Source organism: Brachypodium distachyon, chromosome 5 (genome assembly GCF_000005505.3).
Source record: "Brachypodium distachyon strain Bd21 chromosome 5, Brachypodium_distachyon_v3.0, whole genome shotgun sequence".
Lineage (NCBI taxonomy): Eukaryota > Viridiplantae > Streptophyta > Magnoliopsida > Poales > Poaceae > Brachypodium > Brachypodium distachyon.
In genome coordinates this window covers 20,395,991-20,414,073 of record NC_016135.3, presented here as the reverse complement: position 1 = coordinate 20,414,073, position 18,083 = coordinate 20,395,991, and the positions used below count along the sequence as shown (strand labels likewise).

The 18,083-nt window shown below is 44.8% G+C and overlaps 2 protein-coding genes and 1 pseudogene across 3 annotated transcripts; 1 reads left to right on the top strand and 2 right to left on the bottom strand.

The window, feature by feature from the left end:
* The first annotated feature begins 551 nt into the window (after positions 1–551).
* LOC100836527 lies at positions 552–8,058 on the top strand. 2 transcript variants are annotated; one of them, XM_003581417.4, is made up of 4 exons: positions 556–1,258; positions 4,996–5,227; positions 6,886–6,962; positions 7,665–8,058. In XM_003581417.4, exons 1-4 carry the CDS (start codon positions 659–661, stop codon positions 7,740–7,742), a joined length of 987 nt encoding a protein of 328 aa, XP_003581465.1. In that variant the 5' UTR covers positions 556–658; the 3' UTR covers positions 7,743–8,058. The 2 variants fall into 2 exon arrangements, with proteins under 2 accessions (XP_010240188.1, XP_003581465.1); XM_010241886.3 differs by lacking the exon at positions 6,886–6,962 and having other exon boundaries at positions 552–1,258.
* A 76-nt stretch (positions 8,059–8,134) lies between these two features.
* On the bottom strand, positions 8,135–9,138 carry LOC100822606 (NAD(P)H-quinone oxidoreductase subunit M, chloroplastic). The gene is made up of 2 exons (XM_003580193.4): positions 8,541–9,138; positions 8,135–8,424 (listed from the first exon to the last, which is right to left on the bottom strand). Exons 1-2 carry the CDS (start codon positions 9,000–9,002, stop codon positions 8,248–8,250), a joined length of 639 nt encoding a protein of 212 aa, XP_003580241.1. The 5' UTR covers positions 9,003–9,138; the 3' UTR covers positions 8,135–8,247.
* A 3,281-nt stretch (positions 9,139–12,419) lies between these two features.
* LOC100836223 lies at positions 12,420–14,159 on the bottom strand (annotated as a pseudogene).
* Between the last annotated feature and the right edge of the window lie 3,924 nt (positions 14,160–18,083).

The following is an 18,083-nucleotide window of genomic DNA, read 5'->3' as shown; positions in this document are numbered from 1 at the left end:
AGGTGCCAATGAGTACCTACAACGTAGAAGTTGTGTCGGTGTCAGCTACTCGGTTCCCCTTCCTGTAATCCTCAACTAAATGACCAATGTGACGTGTACAACACTAACAACATGAGTGAAAATGCCTTGTGTCTCTAAGCGTGCAAACCTGCATTGATATTCTCGCCGCAATATAACATCGGTGACCTGTAGCTCGTATCTAGCTTCCAAATGTATGTCTTCAGCCCCATAATCCCTCAACTCGTCATTGATCCAGTTGTTTAGGATGGCAAAATTTTGTGCCGGAAATGGAAAGCGGAAGAGAGAAAGTAAGACCGGTTCCTAAAAAAAACAAGAAAAGGGATGGGACAGAAGTAGTACCGCAGGGTGAAATGGGCCGCGTGGGGTTGGACGAAATCGGCCGTCATCAACCAAGCAAGCGCCGTTGGATAGTTTGCTGAAGCCAAATGCGTCCATCCTCACCGTTCACTAGTAGGACCCCAACTCCAGTTGATTCTTCCTTCGTCTGATAAACGAGGAGTGTCCTTTGGGCTTTTGGTGACTACTCCGTAATTGCTTTCGTCAGACTAAAGCGTCTTTTCGCATTCGGATTTCGGAGCCTTGAACTCTTGAATTCTTGATCACGAGCCTCCTCCAAAGTCCAAACCCCAGCCAAGCCATGCCGGAGCGAGGCCTACCCGGCGGCGCCGCTGTCGGGCCCCACCGAGTCCGCCCCGATCAGATCGACCCCGACTGGCTCTATGCCCTCCAGCACGTCCTCCCCCAAATCGATGCTCGTACCTACGTCGCCGAGGACCCTGCCAGCGGCGGCGCCGAGCTCCCGTTCAGGGCGGACACCCATGGTGAAGTCATAAACGCCCCCGTACCCTCTCCGGCCCGGGAAAGAAGCAAGCGCCGGGTGGAGGAGGAGAACCTGTCGGCAGACGACTCCCCCATCCCTTCCCCGGCCCGGGCAAGAGGCAAGCGCCGGATGGAGGAGAACCCGTCAGCGGAAATCCCGTGGTACCAGGCCAACCCCAACATAGACAAGGATTTCCGCGTATTCCTCCAGCACGCGCGCATGGTGAATGCCCGTCTGGTGCTCGAGAAGGACGGCCAAGTTGTCCGCTACGAGCAGGTGCCAGAGTCTGCAGCTGGTGCTTTTGCTTTTGGGGAGAAGGAGAAGGTGGCGGTGACCAGCACGAATAATGGACCTGCATCGGAGTCGGAATTCCCATCGGAGTCTCACGGCCCCGGTTTCTCTGCACTTTGTCAGAAGGTAAAATCGTTTCCATTTCCCTCTCCCGTTAATTTGTTGTCGCGTCTCTACAGCGCCCAGGCAAAAGGTTGAAGAGGGTCAGGAGGAGAAGGTGGCTGCGGATACACTGAATACTGTGAACAGGGAAACGGACCCAAGTAATGGCCATGATGCCAAGGCTCACATTGCTTCAGTGAGAAACTGAGAATCCCCAGCCCACATTGTTGGTTAATAGAGTACCAAGGAACAAATATGTGTTTTCAGCAGTGAGTAATGAATTTCCTGTGGTTTATACTTGTGGTTGTTGTAGATACGCCAAATAAGAGTCTACCCATAACATGCTTTGAGCTGCTTCCAATAAATAGCATGCAACCACACATATGTGCTAATTTGGTCGGAGCAAAATAGCTACATGAAGCAATCACATAACCAAGCCCATCGAATCCTACATGCTCGCTTTCATAAGCTTTTGCTGTAAAGTGATCCAGCATGGGATCTCTTAGTAGCTAGTAATTATCTTGAGTTCATTTGCTTTCTTTCAGAACACTCTGAATAGACAGATACACCAACTAAAATCTGTGAGAAAAACAAAAGGTGGAGCTGTAGCTCTTTCTAAAATGTATTACATGCTTGTTCGGATCTGCATTTTTATAAAATAGTCGTGTCTTCCCTTTTTCTTCTTTCAAAGTTTCCACTAATGAATTAATCTGTGATCCTGCTTTTTGTCACACTTCCAGCCTGCAAGTGACCACAGAAAGCACAACTATGGAGATCTGTTCAACTTATACCCTGTTCACCTGAAAATGGTCATAAGTAGACCCTAGAGTCTAGAGTAGCATCTACTTTGGGAGAAAAAAACAGATCACTTTATTTCACAACATTTGCCTTTATCTTTTTAAATTCTTGATATACATACCATGGATCTAATGGTTCCCTAATTTTTACAATCGCCTAGTCGAGCTATCTAGCAGTAGCATAAGCTACTTTATGTTCTACTCGTTTGGGGGATTAAATTGCTAATTCCATCATGTAGACGGACTTTGGTCTTGCTCTCCAGTTGAATACAATGCACACTATGTGTGTGTGAAGTGTGAACCTGTTGCTCTCTGTCTCTGATATTTGCATGATACTATGGTCCCACTGGGATGACCCATTTGACTTATACTTTGGCTTTTTTTTTCTCTCTCTTACTCGATAGTCTCTGCATGCCATCCATTGTTTGATCTTGATATTCAGGCACGATAAAGGGCTGATCCTAGGTGTTGGGATTCTTATAACGCCCACTTTTTGGAAATGTAGGGAGTAGTTTGTCTGTTCAAGTTTAAACTGATCGTAGTTTTTTTCGTAGAATATCTTGTTACTAGTTACAAAATCACAACCTTGATAAAGTGCTTTTCAGTAGGAACCCAATGGTATGGATATTGTGTAATATAGCCCACATTATTGGATTAAATTGCTGGTCAAAGCTTGAACTTGGACAGTCAGTCTATGTCCTACATTTGCAAATAGCCCACATTATTGGATTAAATTGCTGGTCAAAGCTTGAACTTGGACAGTCAGTCTATGTCCTACATTTGCAACGGTAACGGTACTTACTGACAAACAATTAAATAAGGTTAACATGCATGAAGTAGGAGATATTATTTGCCTCATATGGATCACCCTATCAAAACTTATTTTTCATGGTTCCAAAATATTTGTAAATTAATGGTGAAGTTACGTTAAGTTTTTTTTTGAAACCCCACAGAACTCCATGATGTTGCGAGTGGCCTCCCTTGGGTGGGTATAACCCCGATCATTGCCATCGCTAGCATAAAGTATCAAATTTTCTTTGCACAAGAACCATATATTATTATTCATTGCCAAAGTTATAGCCAGCTTTCTGCTTTGAATATGGCATGATATCACCCTAAACTACACAAACTGCTTCAACTTCTACTATGGACTTGGTACAACATTACCATAGTGTGTTTGCTCCAGTCCTGCAAAGAATTCTAACATGCAGGCATAGCAAGGGCTACTGACTGCAATGCAGGCATGACAGGGAAGCACTCATGAAAATCATGCTAACATAACCATACGAATACACACATAATGCGTTAAAACTGAACCTGCATGTCCTGGTCTCAAACTCTAGTTTGACTTATATGGGTTATTATTTATCAATAATCAACATGCATACATTTATCTTCACCACTTTTGTCCTGTACATGATGAAGCATGGCTACAAGGGATGGGTGTGGTGCTTGTGCTCATAAACAGTCTGGGGTCACCATGATTGGATAGAAATGTATGGTTTGTAGATTAGTCCCGGATATACCCTTTTAATTGGTTAAAAATGTAGCATAGGCATCTAAGTAGGACTAAGTTACGTTGTTTGAAACCAAGTAGGGGCGTTATTTAATTCGAGCAAAAGATTGTTAAATTCCGGTCCCAATATTTGGCATCAGCTACTATTTGGTATGCATACTTTGTATGGCTGTGTCTGCAATCTCATGAATTTCATTGTTTTGCCAAAAAATTTGTGAAATTTTGCCTGATGCATTTTGTGACTATTGTATAATTTGTATTATACCAACCTTGACATAAATAGGCAGGAGAAAACCAGCACAACTTCGGAATGGCAGCTTGACTAAGGCTAGTTCAGTAAGTTGGGGGTTTAGGGCTACTGAGTTTGACAGGAACACACCCTAAGTAATTCATTGTTCAACTTTCCTTTAATTTTAATCTAAAATATTTTTCATAAAAATCCGCTCAAGCTATTGTACTTAAGTGAGACATCACTGTAAGTAAAAGGCAGTCGTACTTTCACAAGATGTCACTGTAGGACACAAGCCTGTAGCTTGATGGTAACGACTAACTAGTCCGTTTAACCTCACCAGTCACCACTCACCACCCACCTAGGTTTGAGTCATAGGACACTTTGCTGCACATATCCTTAATTAATGAATGCGCAAACTCTAACCCAATTGTCAAAACAAATAAACCTGGCCTCTGCTGCGAAGTTATCAATGGCGAATACATTTGCTTAATTATTGCCTGTTCTACACAAGGACTTCGAGGGCACGACACCAATCATTTGGAGGTGAGAACAAATGGGTAGTCTGTTTTCTGATGGATTGGAGAAAAACTTGTATATGTATTACAAAATTTCAGATCGGTGATGCTTGTATTTATGAGTGGATATACATACGAAAACATGTAAATACTCCCATCAGATACCTGCAATCTTTCATGTTAGGCCTCAGAGCGCGTTGGTAAGCCCAAGAGAATTTTGGAATGACAAAAAGGAAGGTATGTTTTTGTGACTGCCGAGAGTAGAAGCAGGCACATTAAAGGTGCAAAATAAAAATAGAATTCTCCATAACATGCCATATACTCCCTCATAAGATGCGTGTGTTTTGTTCAAACCTGTCACACAAACGCATTGGCGTCTACATATGTATAGTATTAAACAGGCAGACCATTATATCATGTGGTTGTATGTTATGCTTCTTATGGCCTAGACTCTTCTGAGAAGAATAAATCTTGACCACTATAATTTGTTAGTATCGTCTACGATATGTTTCTCTCAAAAAGTATCTAGGATGCAATTTAAATTCGTAAGTTTAAATTGTCATTCGAATATCTTACTATTATCCTTATCATTAATATATTATTATAATCATCATGAGATTGTTTTTTTTCTCATAATGTATTTAACATACCGATTGGTTAATTGATTCGCTTCCAGGCTCTTCTGTTATTTGTTTTCACAGGGATTGCATGGTCTTGTATGGCCTACACATATCATGAAGAGACCAGAATCAAGGTTCAAGGAAAGGTTGATGCAAGTTCTCAGTAAACCATTTAGCCAGAGGGAATATGATCAGCTGGTTCACAGGGCTAGTATTCACATTGCGGCGACGAAAGAACGGCGGACACGCGCAGGTGTGAAGTACTTCCCTTCTACACACGAAAAGAACAAATCATATTTTGATTCTTTCCCAGGTATGCTTGCTTTTATACCATGCACATACATTTTTTTCTTTAGTATTTTGATATATATATAACATATGTAATACATTCCTTTTTTATATAGAATATTGCTGATAATTATTACAATCACCTGTCTGAAGTTTAATTGTTCTGTATAATGTGGATGGGCTCAGCATCATTTTTCTGTGCTTGATGAACATTTTGTCTTGTTCTGTATCACACTCTTTGCAGTTGTCATTTCCTTTTGAACTTTGCAAGCAGGCATTTTGCTGTTTCCATGTTATACTAACTTACAGACTTGTTAAATTAATATATGCCCAAAACAGCTTGTTGACGATTTGCTTGAATCTCTGGTGGGTAGTTGTGGACATAAGCTCTCTATAGACACACTCGAACCCCTATAAGCTTAGTATGAGTTCAGAAGGGAAGTCGCCTTCCCATTTTAATAATTACCATCACACAGATTAACCTGTAATTTTTATTTCTTTGAGAAAAAGGCAAAAGGTTACTCTTCATGCACTGATAGAAGAAAAATGTTCGTATAAGTCTTAGAGGCCACGGACTAGCTACTCAACATAACACAATTACATTATGTTAGCGGTAAGTTGGTAACACCACCTGAGGCCCAACCGCCCTGGACACCCAGGAGGCCAGGAACTTGCTTCAGGCATGTTCTTTTCCTTGCGAAAAGGCGCTGGATTTCCGGCCTCTCTCCTTGAAAGGTGGATACATTCTGCTATTTCCAGACTCATGACACTGTGAGCTGAATCAATGAAGAGACCCCAGCCTTCTGCTGAGCTGAAGCTGTCGCCACTCGCCATAACTGGCGTCTTACAGCAGTCGATGAAATCTTTGCCAGCCATAGAGAGCGTCAACCCTGGTCATTATTACCCTGTCATGTTAGAATTCCAATGTTTTGTTGCCTGTATTCGTCTATGCCAGAGATATGCGAGAAATGTGGAGCATCGTACACGACACTGCAAATGCCTGACATAGTTTGTTGTGGAGTAGTACTGTATACTGATAATGAATGGGCTGTATTGATGCAACCAATCGAATCCCTTAAGTTTTAGCAAGTACAAAGGTCAGCGCCATCATTGGAGTGCTAAAATAAATGCCAGCAAAAAAAATCAAGAAGAAAATGCCCAACAGATGCTTTCTTTTTTTCGAAAAGGAGGGAAACCCCCCGCCCTATGCATCGATTGATGCATGCTGCCGCAATATTACTAAATGGCTCAGAAATGTGTTGAACAGGTATCTCAAGGTTACAAAACCATAAAAGAGTACATAAAAGAAAGGCTATGTAACAAGCTCATGCATCAAAACCTGCTGCTAGCACACCACCCGTAGCATATTCATTTTAGTTGCTATAGAATGAATTTGTTTCTAGAGAAATTATCTTTCACTACCTGACAAGATAGTACCCAAACATATCTGATTTGAAGTTATGCTGTTTCTGAACGCAAGGAATACATCATGTTTTCTCTAACTTGTCGGATTTACCTATTGTACTCCCTCCGTCCAACAAAAGATGTCTCAAGTTTGTCAAAATTTGGATGTATCTAGACATGACTTAGTTTATCGATGCATTCAAATTTAATCAAAATTGAGACATCCTTTGTTGGATGGAGGGAGCAGCACTAATTAGCACCTTTTTTATTTAATTCCAGATCTTGAGGAACAAGTAAAAAGCACCAGCTATCCCAATCAGTTATCTCTGTTGCGTGGGTTTTTCTTCTGGTTGAAGGTAGCCTCACCATTTCTATGATTTCTTAATAGAAACATTTTTTGCAAATTAGTAAGTGCATGATGTCACCCCTCTTATGCTTGCGGTTTCATCTGTTGTTAGCGAACTAACTATTTTTTAACGTTACTTGCAAACATTGTTCCAAGATAGATTAATGCATTTTCTTGGCAGAGTAAGAAGGAAATGTTTTCTTAATATGGAGTTAGACAGTTTATCTAGCTAGGCAGCCTAATATTGACCTTGTCAACGATCAGGCTGGGAATGGTACCAATTATAGTTAATGACTTTATTTGCAGCATTAATCTACAGTATCTTCTTGCTGGCATGGGGTAGCAAAATACTAGCAGCTACAGTGTAGCAGCATGAGTTTTTTGTTGTTGCTAATTGATGGGAATTCTTTAGGTTACAAACCTAGTTCATAATGGGGTGACTACCATGATGAGGGGAGGACTTAGGAACAGGACAGTGAGAGACCATGGTCTGCAATGAAGAAACTTGGGGATACACTAGATTGATTCCCTTTGTTTTAGCGGCCTAACTGATTCCTTGTGGTTGCTTAATTATGGAGTAATAGAATGTGGCAGCTGTTTATATAATTGTGACATAGCACTTCCCTAACAAATAAATAACTCCCTATTTGGTTAGTTAGGGTCGGCTGCCTCAGAGTCTGTGTCACTAACAACTAACTCTATTATTTTGTAGAATATTGGGCATGAAGATCAATTCAGGCCATGGAGAGATGATTTCACACATTACAAAGTTATTTCATCTATGGAATGATGTCTCAGTAATTAACCAGGACCCTGGAAAATAAAGTTCCCACATATTGGCCCGGATCGCAGCTGAGGGCTTCAATCTTTGTCATGGTTGGCGTCCAGTGATTTAAGGATTGGATATGGTTGATTCCGTTGTAATAGCTGTCTACCTGGTAGTACTGCTGTTAGATGTTTGAGGCCTGTGATGTGATGTTCATCTTGGTATCCTGGACTTATTTCACATTCTGGATGTACCTGGTTACTTTCTGTTCGAACATACGTAACTTTGATTTCATTAACGAAATTAACGAAATCGGTAGCTATGCTCCTTGAATTGAAAACGATGTAAATTGTGTTTGGACAGGATGAGAGAACCCTTTGTTTTCTCAGCTTCTCTCCTAATAGAGGCTGTCAACAGGCAATGCTGTTTTGTATCTGTGAAGTCTTAATTCAGGAATGCCATTGTCCGTTGTACATATTTTGATCAGCTTTTGAACCGAGAACCCATTCACTACTGGATTTACATACATCTATTTTACATCTGGGATCTGGCTGCTGTTGAATTTGACGCGGGGTTTCCCCATGCTGAAATTAAGCACCCTGGAATTCATGTTGTACTTGATGTCCCCGTCGTAGAGAAGCTTGCGGATGTAGTGCTCAAGATCCGAGCCGATCAAACGAAGCGTGTATTCTGACAGTGGAGCTCCCTGAACAACATCACAAATTAGTCCAGGCTAATCCTACACCTGTTATCCCAGTCTTCCTTAGTATGATATGCCACAGAACTTGGTACGTGAAGCGAAAGCATGGCGGTTTAATTTACCTCGTAGTGGTCGACGAGGTCCTGGAACTCGTTGTAGACCATCTGGCAGGTATCGTCGTTCCAGACGAACTCCTCGGTGGGGTCGAGGATGAGCGTGAGCTTGTCGGTCTGCGTCTGGTCGAAGGCGTGCGTCTCCGGGTCGATGTACGCGGCGTAGATGCGCACGTGCCGCGTCGTGCAGCTCAGCCACTGGCTCCCGTACTCCCGCCCCATGTTCTTGCTCTCCGCCAGCGGCTGCCGCGGCAGCGACACCGCGGGGCCCTTCCTCTTCGCCCTCGCCGCCGGTTCTTCCGCCGCCTCCTGCGGCGGCGGCAAGGTCGCCTCGGGGTCCTGCTCTTTCACTTGCTGCTGGGCTCGTGCCGGAACGAACCTGACGCCACGCGCGGGTTTCAAGCTCGGAGACCGGCTCTGGAGCGCGAACTTTGCCGGAGAGAGGAACGACGAGGCCGCCGCGGTCGCCATGCTTGGTGATCTCCTCCTCTCCCTGCACTGCTGCAGGAGCTCTCGGTTTTTGCTTGGTGGCTCGGTCTTCTCGTTTTGATGTCTGGCTGTGTATGCAGGGTGCCAGTGTGGCTGCCGTGCCGGCTGGGTCGCTGGGAGCCACAGGCGCGCCGCCGCCTCTGGCTTGTGTGGATAAGGCCTATTTTTGCCACCAGCTTTTGGCGAGAAATCGAATCGCTTCTGCTTTGGGCTGGGACTATGAGAACGGGCCGTATCTTGAGCCTACCGGGCTTGTCAATATATATTGGGAGTAGCCCGTTCTGTATAATTCCTTGTTTAGCCATTGCGTTGGTTTAGGTTACCCACCTGGGCTCAATTCTTGGACTGACCACATTGGCCCGATTGAGTGTTTTTTAGACAGAAGGCTCAAAGAGCCTGGCTTTAAATTAATAAAGCCCCAAACGGCCACAAGTCATACAAGGGGATACCGGGGTTATCAGCTTCAGATTACAAGCCCACACACCAAAAACAGAACACAAAATAGAAAGAAAAAAAGAACAAGTAAATAGCTAGCTAACTACTTGATCCTCTCGAGTAAAGCCCAGGTTCTGCAGATCAAGGGGGAGCAACACGAAACTCCCCACACAAGCGGAAGAAGAACGAAGTGTTGATGGAGCCCAACACGCGCAGCTACCGCCACCAAGGCACCGCCGACCAAGACAGCAACCAAGCACGAGACCACGAGTCCGAAAGGATAAGAAGCTACAATGGCGACGTCCCCAAGAGGAAAACGACGTCCATGGACGTCGACGTCGACGTCGACGCCGCCAGCAAAGGCAAAGGCCAAGCACGGCTTTCACCGGAGCTCCAACCACCCATCTCACACGACTCCAACTGTGCCCAAACAGAAACGATGTCGGCCAAAGGCAAGTAAGAAACCACCGGTGGACCCCGCGGCAAGACACCGGAGTCGAAACCACCCTAGGTTCGAGAGCGGTCGCCGAGACCAGGAAATCACCGTCTAAATGTGCCCCGAAAGACGTCGAGCGATGTCAGCTGCGACAGAGAGAGCCAGAGGTAGAACCCACAACCTAGCGCAGGCCAAAGTCAGATAGGAAGTAGCCGTTGGCGGAAGAACGACACGAGACGGAGGGACAAGAAAGCGACACCCCACCCCACCAAGGCAACCCACACCGGAGACGGGGCGAACCAACCAAGAATGGTGGCACGACAAGGCACTCCACACCAGAAGAAGGACCAAACTCTCCAAAAGACGCCTTCAACAAGGAAATGACGAGAAACTTCGACATTGTCTGATCCTAGAGGATCTAAGTTTTCACCGGAAAGAACAAAGCCTTCAAGGAGGGCAGCAAACGCAACTACGCCTTCAGGAAGGTTACGACGGCACGAAGCCACCGCCGTCGTCTGCACAGACGAATCCGGCAGGGTTTTCACCCGCATCTGTAGCCTCCACCCCAAAAGCCACCACTTTCTGTCTGCCAACTGAAAACTCCAGGGAGCCGCAAGGAAGCAAGCAGAGAAGAGGAGCAAGGGGCAGTACAGAGGTGACAGCTGACCATCGACCACCAAGGGCCGCCGACGAAGCCATCCGCCCATTCCGACACCAAACCGACCCGATCTGAACCGCAAAATCCGGCCGGCAAGACGGACCCAACCCCGGCAACATGCGCTCCACTCGAGTCCCAAGAAGTGGTGCCCCACGCAGCGTAGAGGAGACGAGGAGAGCAAGAGGGGCTCAGCCGGAGAGCCGCCTCCCGCTAGGACCCAGATCCACATCCCCTGCTGCAAATCCGTCGCGCCCGAAAGGCCAGCCAAACCACGAGGGTGAGCCCAGGAGACCGGCCGCTGGAGGAAGGAGAGGCAGGCGCCGCCGGACACCCTCCAATCCGGCGCACGAACGCAGACACCCGATGACCAGCAGGGAAACCCTGCCGCCTCCTTCACCGACAGCCCCGGCCTCAGCCCGGCGGCAACCTCAGGGGGCGGCGAGGTGAGAGAATGGAGGGAGAAGGGGCTGGCGGCGGCGGGCTAGGGTTCGCCTCCCGCGTCGCCTGGAGCGCCTGGTCATAAGAACCCCGATTGAGTGTTTTGTGCATTCATTCTTGTCATTTTAGTGCATATTTATATTTCGCTAAAAAATAATAATGCATATTTATATGAATATAACCCATCTTTAAATTTGTTTTGTGTTTTTGGATGTGCAAACAGATCACACATGGTAGGGTTTTCTGGGTCCACACGGTTTATGCCGGTTTATGCAAAAGAAGAAGAGCAAATTATATTTTTGGTTGCTCAATTTGGCAACGAAGTCTAAAAATGATCACTTAACTCAAAATTGAATACATTTGGTTCCTCTGTTGCCAAAGCCAGATGTTTCCTAACGTAGTTTTTCCCCAGAAGTTTCCACGTCGGATGCCATGATGATGTCAACTATGCATGGTGGCATCCGACATTAATCCTGAATCCGCAGCCCAGTAGTTGATTGTAGACGTTTCCCCTCTTGAATTCGAAATCATATAACATTATGGCATCCCGCGTGAAAAAGTCTAGACGGAAGCGTGCCATGTAGAGTCAATACCTGTCAAAACATATTGAATCCAGGAGAAGGATCTCCGGTTTTACAATTGAGAGACCAAATATATATGATTCGAGTTCAGTGACAATAGACTTGGCCGCCAATTAGGAAAGAAAAACATTTTTCCAAAAAAATATCACTTTGGTGCTATGTGCTGGATAACCAAATTTAAAGCACAGATGCATGCCTGTAGCCAGTTATTCTTGTTTTTGTAGTGTACCGGAAATCAACTCGCTTTTCTTGAGTACTATAACGTGTTATAAATATGTAGAGCGAGTTTTTTTTATCTTAAATAGAAAGTTCGAATATATGAACCCGGATTAAAAAAACCTGTGATGTGCCTTTTGAATCCCATGTGAGCTAATGATGTGATATTATAACTTCACATGTAAGCAAGCTATAGCTACCTTTCTCTACCACAGCAAAAGCAGCCAATACGCAACAGCGTATTTCTTTGTGATGGTCGCGTTGCACGGAAGGCTAAGCAAAAGCGGCGGCGGGCTTTAGCTTTCTCCGGAGGATAACATTCAACTCAGCCTTAAAATTAAAACAGCTCGGAGGAGGCGTACACCGGAAACTTCTTTGTTTCAGCGAAATGTCAAGTTCACCAGGCAAACAATGAACAATGCATGGTGAAATAGAATCCAGAAGTACTTTCTCGGTTCCATATCAGTGTCTCAAATTTGTCAAATATAGATGTATTTATGCTTAAAACGTCTAGATACATGTAATAAAAAATTACTTAATATAGGACGGAGGGAGCACTATTGTTATTTTTACAGCATAATGAACCAAACCATGCTCCTAGATTTGAATGAGACATCAAATTTCTTTTCTACGAACTACACATGCACATGCACGTTCATCTGCGCTGTCTGTTGGGCAAGGCGAGCCGCTGCATGCAGCAAGGTGCACCACGGGGAGGTTCTCGCAGTTGCAGATCTCGATCACGTTGCCGTCCGGGTCGTGGAAGAAGAGCTGCTCCACCGCCGTTTCGCCGTCCCGCACTACGGTCGTGACCAGCTCCAGGTTCATGTCGCGCAGCCTCGCCTTCATCAGGACATCAGCGCCATGTCCGAGCACTGCACGCCATTTCCAAATTACTCACGACGAGTACTTACACACTAACTAACCAGGGCCAACTCTGTATTTGAACTGCACTAACCTGGAAGGATATGTGGTTGCCCTTGGGGTGGATTGTTGATAAATTAGGTAATTTCGATGAATACTTAATTCAGAAAGGCAGTGTGTAAAACATGTAGCACATTATATCATGCAAACTAGACAAATTAAATAACAACGCACAGCAATAAAACTCATCTAATTTCACGGCATGAATAATAGAACTACTAATTAAAATCAACAAGAAAGAGCAGATTACGTACGGTGCTGTGCTCTTTTCTTGTGTTTGTTTGTTGAGGTCGGTGACGAGTCCGGTGGCGTCGATGTTCACACCAGCTGCAGCTGCATCCTTGACTACTTCCTGAGCAGCGGCCAGTGCCTGCGCTTGCGCCTGTGCAGCAGCAGTTGCCTGGGCTTGGAGTTGGGCAGCCTGCTGCTGTGCTTAGAGTTGTGCAGCCTGAGCCGCGGGATCTCCGAGGTCGTCGGCCATTGGTGATGAAGATGCCGACGAAATAGAGACGTGAAGAAGCGAGCAGTCGCGTGAGAACGCTCCCCAAAAACCTTATCGACCGTCTCCCGGGCAGGATCTCGAAGGTCGGGGTTCCGGAGGCCTGCTCTCCCGGCGATCTGTGCACGCAGTTGACGGGATGGAGCAGCAGTTGGCAGCGAACAACGAGATTGGATCGTGGGCGTGACGACTAGGGTTGTGGCGTCGTTCGTCCGGAGTAGTCTTATTATATAGGCACGCATGCGGACTTCGGTTTGGTTTAGGAAACCAAAATCGACTCCGCAACGGATTCCGACTGCCAAAAAGATAAGCACGTCCCGGCACGGCTCGAACTCGATCCACGAAACGCGGCGCGCACGTCGTAACGAGGCGAGCGGAGGAGGAGGAGCGCGCGTAGGAATTTCCCTTGCTCACTTGCTCAAGAGGTGAGAACCAACATACCTTATATATTGATCCAACTCCCCCTAAACTAGCAATGTGGGACTATTCCTACTTTCTCATCCCACTACATGAATGGGTTTTTGAGATTTTTCAGGAATTAATTTCAGATTGGACCTTGGGTCTAACCCAAAATTCCAACATCGATCACCGGCGGCGGCCTAGTTGTTGGCAGCATGTCGCCGTCCGAGTTTCTTTGCAGCAGATGTATGCCCATATCGTATTTATACATCCTGCAACGAGCAACATTATCAAAATTGCAGATTTGCAGTACCCCTCCTCGGCTCCAGGGTTTAAGGTTTTAATTCGTGAGATATAGGTTAATTGCTGCATGCTCACCATGCTCCTGAGCTCCTCTGAAGTCTAGTGACGCCGGCCGTTGGACCAGCTCGAAGCCGAGAACACGTCGGTAGAAGTCGACGGAGTCTTCAACGGACGCGCACAAGAAGGAGACGTGGTTCAGGCGGACGAGCGGCGGTGCGGGTTCAGGCTCGCGCTGATCGTGGAAGCCCATGTCGGACGCTTTTGGGTTTTCAGTGTTTAGTTATGGTTAACTGTTTCGATGATCCGATCACTCTTCTGATCAAGACATAAGACATTGTCTCTCTATATATACACAGTATAAATGTATAATCTTCCAAGAAAATCAGGAATATACACGCGCATACGTAAGAAGGATCTCAACGGAATACAGCTGGTTCAGGGAATTCAGGAGACTTTTGGGAGACTTGGCATCCACGATGGATCGATCTTAATCCGCTTACTCGGTATCGACCGATTGACCATTTGACGTGTTGCCGCGCGGGGTATCTTAGCCAGAGATCTACAGAGTTGACAAAATCAACGCTCAGCTGCTTGAATTGTGCCTTGTGGGCAACCAAGCAGTCCCGCACTTCATTGCCCCTTGGTTTAATTTACAGGCAAGCAAGTATCTTTTGACTATTTTATCTGTTTCACTTTCTAAGACGTTTAACCCCTTCTATTAATTTTGTTAACACTATCGGGTTCTTCTATTTAGATTTCCCCCCTCTTCTTCAGCTTTCCAGAAACGAACACTATTTATTTAGAGCTTCCAAGCACAGAAGGACAGCGGAAGACTTCAATACAGCAAGCTGCTTCTCATAAGCATTTCAACAAACACCTTGTGTGCATAGAACAAATCTGAACTGGTGCAACAAATCCGCAAATACCGAGTTGTCCAACCTGCACACAGTGATAATAGCTGCAAGGATAGCTTACTAAAACATTAATACCCAATAGAATCATCCAAATATCAAATAACACAAGTATGACTTGTCTCAAGTACCAACCCAATCAAATAGCATCAAACTTGAGAAATAAGTGTCAATAATAAGTAGGGATGATGACCGACAATATATATAGCAAGAGAAACACCAAATCAAGAGGAGAAACAAAGATTTGCGTGGAAACCTCTTGCAAGGAAAAACCACGAGCGGCGGTGAGCACGGAGCTTCACTATGCAGATGAAAAGTACAAGTTGCCAAAAAGGATGGGGAGGCTCCAATTCCCCAACAATCTCTCACAAATTAATGTGTATTTAGTGGATCAAATGCCTCTCCTCTCCCTAACCTTATAGCTCTAAAAAACACAGAAGACTCAACTCTTCTATTTTCGAACAAAATTGAGGGTTAAATAGAAAGCTTTGCGTTCAGCATGGGTCAACAAGTCATACTTCAGCCTACCACATGCATAAGCATTGTTTTGCAAGATTAACAAGCCAAAATGGCTCTCAAATGGTGAAATTAGGAGCTGCACATCACACATACTTTATTATCGCTACTTCCCAATTTTGACGAGATCACGCTGCAAACTAGAACTAAAAACCGAGCAAAATCTTCCATTTGTTTCACGAAAAATATAATTTTTTGTGGAAACAAGACAACATTTCTCACTGGAATACAAGTGAAGAACGGAGCTTTTTGTATAGGGCATCTATGCGCGTTGAATTTTATTGTATCTTACTATATAACCATGTCTAGTTCGGCTCAATCCAAAGCGATCCACAACAATTCTTAATCCCATTTGTGGGCGCCGCAAGCCACCACGTGATCCCTCATTCTCTGTGCCTCCACATCTTCACCACTCCCTGTACGCATGGTGCCGCCATATCGACCATTGACTAGCACGCCTCTCGTCGCCAGCTTGGCAACACTTGTGATTTCGCTTAAAATACAAAAACATATGTGGGAGAAGTTTTGTTTTCACTGTCTATTAACCCTGCTATAGATACCAGTGCCCTTCCCGTGTTATCGAGAAGCAACAGAAATCGAGCCCCACAGTAGACACTAACGACACAAAAATCACAAACAGACACGTCATACTATGCTCAATATGGACATGTTGTTATACAACGTCAGGTCTGGTGAAATTCACGGAACGATCGACTCGGTGCAAGTGGCCAATTAACTAACACGACAGAATTTGAGCTGTGCACATCACCTGATCACCAGTTCCAAAATTCAGAGGCGTCGTCTCCTTCTTAACCATACAACACTATCAGCTGCCAGCAACCTAGAAAAGTCTCTAAATCGTCGTTTCTACGTCGGCATATGGAAGCCAGATGTACATGTCGAAAGAAATATGGCATATATGCAGTACTCTATGTACGTAGGCGAGAGCAGGCATGGTTGATGACTGTCACATGATGGACACAGTGCCAGACAATATGCATACACTCTAAAAGCTAGCTGCTGCCAATTGTCTTCGTCCTGTCGTCCAATACGTTTCACTTGCAGGACAATAGATTATTTGATCACAGTTGTTGATTCCCTGGATGTACATTTTTACTACTAGTATGCCATTGCTAGCCCGTAGGAGAGTTTAAAAAACCCAACCTAAGGCAATAGGTTGTTCTTTGTGGATATACATACGCCGCACTAGTTCCATCAAGTGCCCGACAACTCACTTTGATTAGAGTTGAAGGTAAGCACGCACTGCACTCATCAATCAGCCATATTTCCTGTGTTTACTGGTCCTTTCAGCGTCACAATACCATGGGGAAAAAAACTAGGCTCAAGGCTTCTTTGATTCGCAGGATAGAAAAAAAATACAAGAATAGAAAAATCATAGGATTGCAATGTCATGACCATTCAAAACCTACAGGATTGTGATTAGACCAATGTTTGTTTGATTGAGCACAAGAAAAACAAAAGAATTTGATAAAGAGGTTGAAGTGGATGGAAAAATTCCTATGAAATGTAGTGCAATGAAATCCTTAGGAAAATTTCCCATGAGATTCAATTCTACGAATCAAACAACTCATATAGTAAAATATCCTAAGGATTCAAATCCTCCAAAATCCCTATGAAAATCTTTTGAATCAAAGGAGCCTTCAGTCCAGACAAGTGGGCAAATTAACGACACATAAACCAGACTGCAAGAGTGGAATGACAGCGCAATTCATCCAGGTTCTTGGATTACACTACAGTCGAGTGGCCTTCCGAAACCAAAGCAGACGCATCGCAGGTGGACCACAATGGTTCACCGGTAGAATTCCAGCCATGTGCCTTACTTATTACTGGCAAAGTACGCCCAATTGGACCCCGGCCTAAAAGCTTAGGATTTCTTGATCCGTGAATAATCGGATCTTCTGAATTGTCTCCGTCGTTTCTTCAGAAACACAGACAAGCCCTCAGAGCACACTGTGCGCTCTCAGAGTTGAAAGACAGATATTTCCGATATCTGCTTGCTGTGTCGAAAAATCGAATGACCGGGTCTCTCGGGAGCACTGTCCTCGTCGAAAAGGCTGGCCGGCGATCTTTGTCCTTGAGCATGAGTACACCTTTACACGACGCAGCAACTGACATGGCAAAGAAGGGTGAAACGTTCACACATCGCAGCATCAATCTTATCGAGATCAAAGGTTGTCGTTCTCTAAAAATGAGATGATAAGTGGCAGACAATTCAGAGAAGAGCAGTGCCGCATAGTGATCTGATACAGGGGGGAGGCCAGCTACCGTGGTTTTCAGCAATTTATTACTGTAAGTACATATCTGGATCGGCTAGGTAAGTGCATCTGATTATCATCGAGTGAAGAAGCAAACAAGTGGTTACAATATGGTTAAATGAGTGACACTCACTCACTACCTATCAACTACTGTAAGAGCCAAGTAACCTCATGAAAAGAATAATCCCGCAATCACCAAAAATTTGCTTTACCACTAAGGCATTGTAACCGCCAGTCACGTCAAGATGAATCTTCACCCTTTTCTCTCGATACATAATTTTGTAACACAATCGTGCATCTCATGCCAGCCAAATCCAATCCACCACTAGCTAGCAGTGATATGCTTTCCTTCAGGCTGGTGTTCTAGACTATAATGGTAATGCAACAAAAGGTCAAGGGGCTGATTGCAAAACGCAAGACACATAGAAAGAAAAAGTAAAATAAAAGAAAAGCTGCGAAAAGGATGTGGGG